Genomic DNA, 7,443 nt, shown 5'->3' with positions numbered 1-7,443 from the left:
ACATAAAAGGGACACTAAACGTAAGTTTTCTTAAATTTATAAACTAAACATTATATCGAACCACTAACTGGAAATATGTACCACCTACACTAAAAATTATGTATCCCTCCGGCAGGTATTTTTTAACGCTGTCATATACTGTAAAATACATCGTTCAGAAAATCGGAAAACTGTCTCTTTTTCGTTGCAATCGCAACATTTTAAAAAATACGTTTACTTCGCGATCGGGGAGGCTTTAACAATGCCCAAAAACGGGCGAGAAAATGTGCCGAAACCGGGTGTGAGTTGTGGTGTGTGCGATGATCCGGACGACAGTCGGATGGTATGCTGCGACGACTGCGGTAGATGGTTCCATTTTAGGTGCGTGGGCGTTGACGAAGGGATCGAGGAAGTCGACTGGAATTGTTCATCGTGCGAAAAAAGGCGGACAGCTTAGGTCAATCCGACCCTTTTAACGGTTTCAGTGCCAGGAGGAACAAATCAACAGACGGAAGGCACCCAAGAGCAGCAAAAGAAGTTAGTCTTGGAATTTCGGAAGCAAATGGCAGATATGGAACGTAGGTTCGACGAACAGCAGCAGACATATGAGAAAATGCTTCAGGAGAAGGATCGCGAGTTGAAGAATACGGTTGATGATTTGCAGCACCAGTTCCAACGCCGCCTGGAGAAGAAAGAGCAACAAATTCGAGATGAGTTGCTTGCCCCGCCGGCTGTGCCGCCACCTAGTGCGAATTCCACTACGCTAGGAAATGAGAACCGCGTGGCGACGGATATGTGTCAGGTGCTCGAGCGAATGGACAAACGGCTTCAGGAGATGGCGAAAAAGCAGAGTCTAGATACGAAGCGTCTTGAAGGAAGATTAAGAGCGATGGAAATCAGCACTCGTGACCAAATGCAGAGAAATAGCAGTGGTTTGAACGTCGATGCGGATCCATTCGAGCAGAATCATCATTCTGACGTTCCATCAGAAGCACCGTCTCACGAACTAAGTAGAAGTCAGCTTGCAGCGAGGCATGCAGTGGCAAAGGAACTGCCCATCTTCACTGGCAATCCTGAGGAGTGGCCTCTGTTTATCGCCACTTATGAAAGCACCACCAAGATGTGCGGGTTTAGTGACGAAGAAAATCTGCTCAGACTTCAGAGATCTTTAAAAGATAAAGCTCTCGAGGTGGTAAGAAGCCGATTGCTATATCCAGCTGGGCTTGAAGGTGTTATTCATACGCTACGTACGCTATTCGGTCGTCCAGAGATTATCGTACACTCGCTAGTGTGCAAGATTCGGGAAATGCCTACACCGAAGACAGAGAAATTGGAAACTCTGATTGATTTCGGTGTCGCAGTCCAGAACATGTGTGCAACGATAGTGGCTTGTGGATTGAACGAGCATCTGTGCAATGTAGCACTTCTCCAAAAGCTTGTTGAAAGATTACCACCGACCATTAAGCTCGATTGGGCGAAACATCGACAATCTTTACAAGGAATCACACTGTCAGACTTCAGTACCTGGTTGGGTACGCTTGTGGAAGCAGCATGTGTAGTTACGGTTCCGTCGTCAATTAGTATATACGCTGCCAAGCCAGAGAAGCGTAGTCGAAAAGAAGAGGTCCACGTTCATCTCGAAACCAGTTCTGGTCAGGCATCGAGCTCAATAGAGTCTCTGAAATCATACAACAAGCAGTGTGTAATTTGTCTAGGGGGATGCAGCAATGTAGCCTCGTGTAAGAAGTTCCAAGAACTAGGTGTCGGGGCACGATGGACGGCACTAAAGCAGAACAAACTCTGCAGGAAGTGCCTGGTTAAGCATTTCGGAGCCTGTTCAGTAAAAGAAGCTTGTGGAAGAAACGGTTGTTCGTACATGCATCACAAACTGCTACACGATGATTTCAGATACCAGCGAAATGAGAGCATACAAATATCGATTCCTCGAGCTGGTGTAGAGACGCCTAACGAAACTTGCAACACTCACGTCAACAAAGTTAGCAAGGTTCTTTTTCGATACATCCCAGTACTTCTTCATGGGCGAGGAAAGACTGTGCGCATCTTTGCCTTTTTGGATGAGGGTTCATCAGTAACGCTGATGGAACATAGTTTACTGAAGGAACTTAATCTTGAAGGCGAACCGCATCCCTTGTGCCTTGGTTGGACGGCAGATCATCAGCGCCAGGAAACGAACTCCGTGGTGCTGCCGTTGCAGATTTCTGGAACAAACGATTCGAGCAAATACCGGATTTCTAAAGTACACACAGTACAGAGTCTCGCTTTACCTCGTCAAACTCTCGCGATGAAGGAACTTGAGCAACATTATCAACACTTGGAAAATTTGCCGGCTGACTCCTACCGCAATATTCGACCGCAGATACTGATAGGAATGGACAACTGCCGGCTGGGTCACGCGCTAGATAGCAGAGAAGGAGGATTCAACGAACCAATCGCCACCAGAACGCTTTTGGGCTGGACAGTATTCGGCCCCTGCTCTATGGCACCACAATCAGAGACGGACTTTACAGCACACCACAGCTTTCATGTGTGCCCGTGTTGCGAGCGGAACGATGCCGAACTACATGGTGCGATGAAGGCATACTTCTCATTAGACAGCGTTGGAGTAATGAATCCTATCAAACCACCTTTGTCGAGAGACGATGAACGAGCGAAGCAGCTGCTAGATTCTCTGACACACGTGAAGGAAAAACGATACGAAACAGGACTGCTTTGGCGGTATGACGATGTCCGACTACCGGACAGTAAAATGATGGCCATGCGACGACTGATATGTTTGGAGAAGCGAATGCAGCGCGAACCGGAACTAGCTGAGGTGTTGAAGCAGAAAATCAGAGATTACGAGTGCAGCGGATATATTGAGAAACTGAATAAAAGTCACCTGTCGAAAGAATTTTCACGAGTCTGGTATCTTCCCATATTCCCCGTCGTAAATCCTAACAAACCAGGGAAACTTCGCATAGTATGGGACGCAGCTGCAAAGGTTGCAGGAACATCTCTGAACACTTTCCTGTTAACTGGTCCTGATCAACTTAGTTCTCTTCCCTCTGTCCTACGCCGTTTTCGAGAATATCGAGTTGCCGTTACAGGTGATATTCGGGAAATGTTCCACCAAATTTCGGTGAACAGGAACGACCAACAATGTCAGAGGTTTCTGTGGCGTGATGGTGAGCAAGATCGTAGTCCAGACGTCTACGCAATGAAAGTGATGACATTCGGGGCTAGCTGTTCACCGAGCTGCGCGCAGTATGTGAAGAATCATAATGCGCAACGATTCCAGAAACAGTTTCCGAGGGCGGCTGAGGCGATTGTTAAAGAACATTATGTCGACGACATGCTGTCCAGTGAGGAGTCGGAAGAAGATGCGGTGCAACTTGCGAAGAATGTTCGCTACGTTCATGCAGAGGCCGGGTTTGAAATACGCAACTGGCTATCAAACTCACAAAGAGTGCTGCGAGAGCTAGAAGCCAGGCCGGGTGAGAAAAGCTTAAACCTATCGAATGAGATGGGAACGGAGAAAGTTCTCGGCATGTGGTGGTGCACTGCTACGGATACGTTTACATTCAAAGTATCGCCGCGAATTAGTTCCGACTTACTCCAAGCTCGTATAATACCAACCAAGAGGCAGGTCTTGAGTACTCTGATGATGATCTACGACCCCCTGGGATTATTGGCACACTTCCTAATGTTCCTCAAAATACTACTTCAGGAAATCTGGCGAAGTGGCGTTAATTGGGACGATCAGATTAAGTCCGAGCAGCACGAGAAGTGGAAAACCTGGTTGCGAGTCCTCCCGCAGGTGGAAAATGTCAAGGTACCGAGGTGCTATCGAATAAAGACCGGCGTAGGAGAGCAGAACGTGATGCAACTTCATGTGTTCGTAGATGCATCGGAGAATGGGTATGCTGCTGTTGCGTATCTGCGGTTTGAGGAGAATGGTGAAGTGGAGTGTGCGCTTATCGGAGCGAAGACACGGGTAGCCCCATTGCGGTTCGTGTCAATTCCAAGATTGAAACTTCAAGCAGCGATAATTGGAGCGCGTTTGGCGAACGATGTCATGGAGACACACAAGCTCAAACCCACGCAAAGATTCTTCTGGTCGGATTCACGTGATGTTCTCTGCTGGATTAACTCCGATCACCGAAAATACAGCCAGTTCGTAGCAGTGCGAGTCAGTGAATTATTGGAGATGACTGAACCGAACGAGTGGAACTGGATTCCGTCAAAATTAAACGTAGCGGATGACGCCACAAAGTGGCAGAAACTCCCAGATTTGTCAGCTGAAAGTCGATGGTTCCGCGGCCTGGAATTTTTGTGGATGTCGAGAATTCAGTGGCCTGTCACAATGTCGCCAATTGGACAAACTGCGGAAGAAAAGCGTCTACATGTGCTCCATCACTCTGTACAGCGTTCTCTGTTTCGGTGGGAAGATTTCTCGAAGTGGAATAAGTTGATGCGTGTAGTAGCGTTTGTTAAAAGATATCCAGCGAATCTCATCAGGAAACTGGCAGAAAAGCCCATAGCCACCGGTCCACTGACTCAACTGGAGCTTAAGGAGGCAGAGCTGTTTATTCTGAAGCAAGTGCAAGATGCTGAGTTTGCTGCAGACATAGAGCGACTGAAGAAACCGAACGCTGTGCCGTGGAAAAGAGTGATACCAAAGAGTAGCACTCTATACGGTCTCAGTCCCACGCTGGATGAAGATGGACTGCTGCGAATGAAAGGTCGTATAGACGCTTGCGAATTTGCAGAGGAGTGTACCAAGCGCCCGATACTGCTGCCGAAACGTCACCCAATAACAGATCTCATCATCATGAGCATCCATCAGAAATATTGCCACATGAATCACCAGTCCGTGCTCAACGAAATTCGCCGTAGATTCTACGTACCTCAGCTCCGTTCTGTATACCGTCATATGCAAGGTCGCTGTCAACTCTGCAAGAACCGACAGGCAATGCCGGCTACACCAGAAATGTCCGCTCTTCCGCCTACGCGATTGAAAGCCTTCAGTCGCCCGTTCTCCTACGTTGGTATCGATTACTTTGGGTCAATGTCGGTGGTTGTCGGCCGGAGGATTCAGAAACGCTGGGGTGTGTTGATCACTTGCCTCACCGTGCGAGCAATACATATAGAGGTAGCCCACAGCCTCACAACAGACTCGTGTATACTCGCCATCAGAAACTTCGTCGCAAGAAGAGGTGCACCGATAGAAATCGTCAGTGATCGCGGAACCAATTTTATCGGCGCCAGTCGCGAACTGAAGGAAGCGTTGCTGCAAGTGAATCAGGAACAGATTATGAAACACTTCATCACCACCGAGACCAAATGGTCGTTTAATCCACCCGCATCCCCGCATTTCGGCGGAGCTTGGGAACGCTTGGTGCAGACTATAAAGAAGGCCCTTAAACACACACAACTCACACGCACACCCACCGATGAGCTGCTGAGAAACATGCTAACCGAGGTCGAACTAATCATCAACTCTCGACCGCTCACAGAACTGCCGCAAGAGGACGATCTGTCCACTGCGTTAACCCCGAATCACTTTCTGCTCGGATCATCCGACGGTTCTAAGCCCCCGATCGCGTTTGATGATAGCAGCTATGCACTGAGACACACCTGGAAGATGTCGCAAGTTTACGCTAATAGATTCTGGCGACGCTGGGTTTCTGAATACCTGCCATCCCTGACACGAAGGACGAAATGGTTTAAGCAGGTTAAGCCTATAGCTGATGGAGATATCGTGGTTATTGTGGATGAAACGTTGCCGAGAAATTGCTGGCCAAAAGGTCGGGTGGTTCGTGCAATCCAGTCTAAGGATGGACAAGTTCGTCGCGCTCTTGTGCAGACTGCTACAGGAGTCCTGGAGAGACCAGCAGTGAAGCTTGCAGTATTGGACGTTGGTGCGACTGTAAGTACATCGGACCAGTGATCTCGAAGTACTGGGGGGGGGAGTGTCGCAACTGCTCGTTGCACCGCACCATACATCCAAATAAAATAATAGTCTGCACCTATATGTAAACATCTTTGCCGTGCGATCGCCCCTATAAATCGGGCGCCGCTGGCGTTAGGAGATGATCGAGGGAGAAATGTCAAAAAAGAATTGCAAGTCAGCGAGGAAAAGTTGTACTCTACTAAAGTTTATTTGCCATTTGTAATTCAGGATTAAATACTACAAGTATAGTGCAGTAGATTAATTATTCTAGTTAAAATCAAGTACAGTGCAGTAAATCTAAAATTATAGTTCTAAAAACGAGTGCAGTACGATAAATTGAAAAATTCTAATTAAAAGCAGTTAAATCCTACAGCTATTAGTACGGCTGATTGAAATTGGTTAGTTTAGTGCTATATATTGTTCTTAACTAAATTAAATTAAACCATAAAAATCCTTAGGTACTACATAGCTGCTATCCTTTCATCTACGGTATCGTAAAAACTAAATTAATCATACTACACGCAATAAGAGGTAAAATATTCAGTATGAAAACGTGGTGAAACTTAACCTAACCTACAAACCTTATTTTAGCATTACCACCACCAATTGAACTACTGTAAAAGACATAAAAGGGACACTAAACGTAAGTTTTCTTAAATTTATAAACTAAACATTATATCGAACCACTAACTGGAAATATGTACCACCTACACTAAAAATTATGTATCCCTCCGGCAGGTATTTTTTAACGCTGTCATATACTGTAAAATACATCGTTCAGAAAATCGGAAAACTGTCTCTTTTTCGTTGCAATCGCAACAGTTGGTGTTTTCTCTAATTTCCACGCGATGGAAAAAAAATCAAATTAATTCTGCTCGAAAGTAATGAATCACGACATTGTCGCGTACGAGGATCGCAAAGGAACTCAGCAAATCATTATTTTTTTTGGGCTTTGGCATAAGTGCCAGTACCTTATTTAAGATTTTTTGGTGGTATTCAACGGGGAAAACAGACCGAAATGATGAGTTAATCGAAAGCAATTGTGTGAAAAAAATCACCCCAGAAGAAGGATTCGAACCTGCAACCCTTGGGACTCCGGCCCAATGCACAAACCCACAAATGCAGTATCGTTGGGCTACAATGACGTCTCAAGAAGAACACATGATTATCGCATTGGCGCCAGCGATCGTACCATGCCTCTAAAGCGAGATCACACACAACCTGCCTAACTGCTTACGCTTAACTCACCATTTCGATCTGTTTTCGCAAAGGATTTGTTTCCTAGAAGGTATAATCAAGGCGTGGTTGTGATGAACAAACTCTGTGCTGTACAGTTCGAAATGTGCGCATTCGGAAGGATTTCACAGCCGGATCGTGTAACAGTAAAATTCAAGCCGGAAAGCTGTATGATCAGGTGCTCGCCAAATCAAACAGATACATCCTTATGGCCGTTGAAACGTGTCAAATTGGATTTCTAACAGCTGTCTCCAAGAGACAGAAGTTTTATGTTG

The 7,443-nt window shown here is 46.3% G+C and overlaps 1 protein-coding gene across 1 annotated transcript; it reads left to right on the top strand.

Moving 5' to 3' along the window:
- The first annotated feature begins 241 nt into the window (after window positions 1-241).
- LOC131680710 (uncharacterized) lies at window positions 242-5,929 on the top strand. Its single transcript, XM_058961418.1, has 2 exons — window positions 242-341; window positions 465-5,929. The coding sequence occupies exons 1-2, from the start codon at window positions 242-244 to the stop codon at window positions 5,927-5,929; spliced, it is 5,565 nt and encodes a 1,854-aa protein (XP_058817401.1).
- The last annotated feature ends 1,514 nt before the right edge of the window (window positions 5,930-7,443 follow it).

Source organism: Topomyia yanbarensis, chromosome 2 (genome assembly GCF_030247195.1).
Source record: "Topomyia yanbarensis strain Yona2022 chromosome 2, ASM3024719v1, whole genome shotgun sequence".
NCBI lineage: Eukaryota > Metazoa > Arthropoda > Insecta > Diptera > Culicidae > Topomyia > Topomyia yanbarensis.
This window is presented reverse-complemented; position numbering and strand designations above follow the sequence as displayed.

Coding starts and splice junctions, on each gene's coding strand:
- LOC131680710 (XM_058961418.1), top strand. CDS start 242: ATGCCCAAAAACGGGCGAGAAAATGTGCCGAAACCGGGTGTGAGTTGT. Junction 342..464: donor GGTATGCTGCGACGACTGCG/GTAGATGGTTCC, acceptor TAACGGTTTCAG/TGCCAGGAGGAACAAATCAA.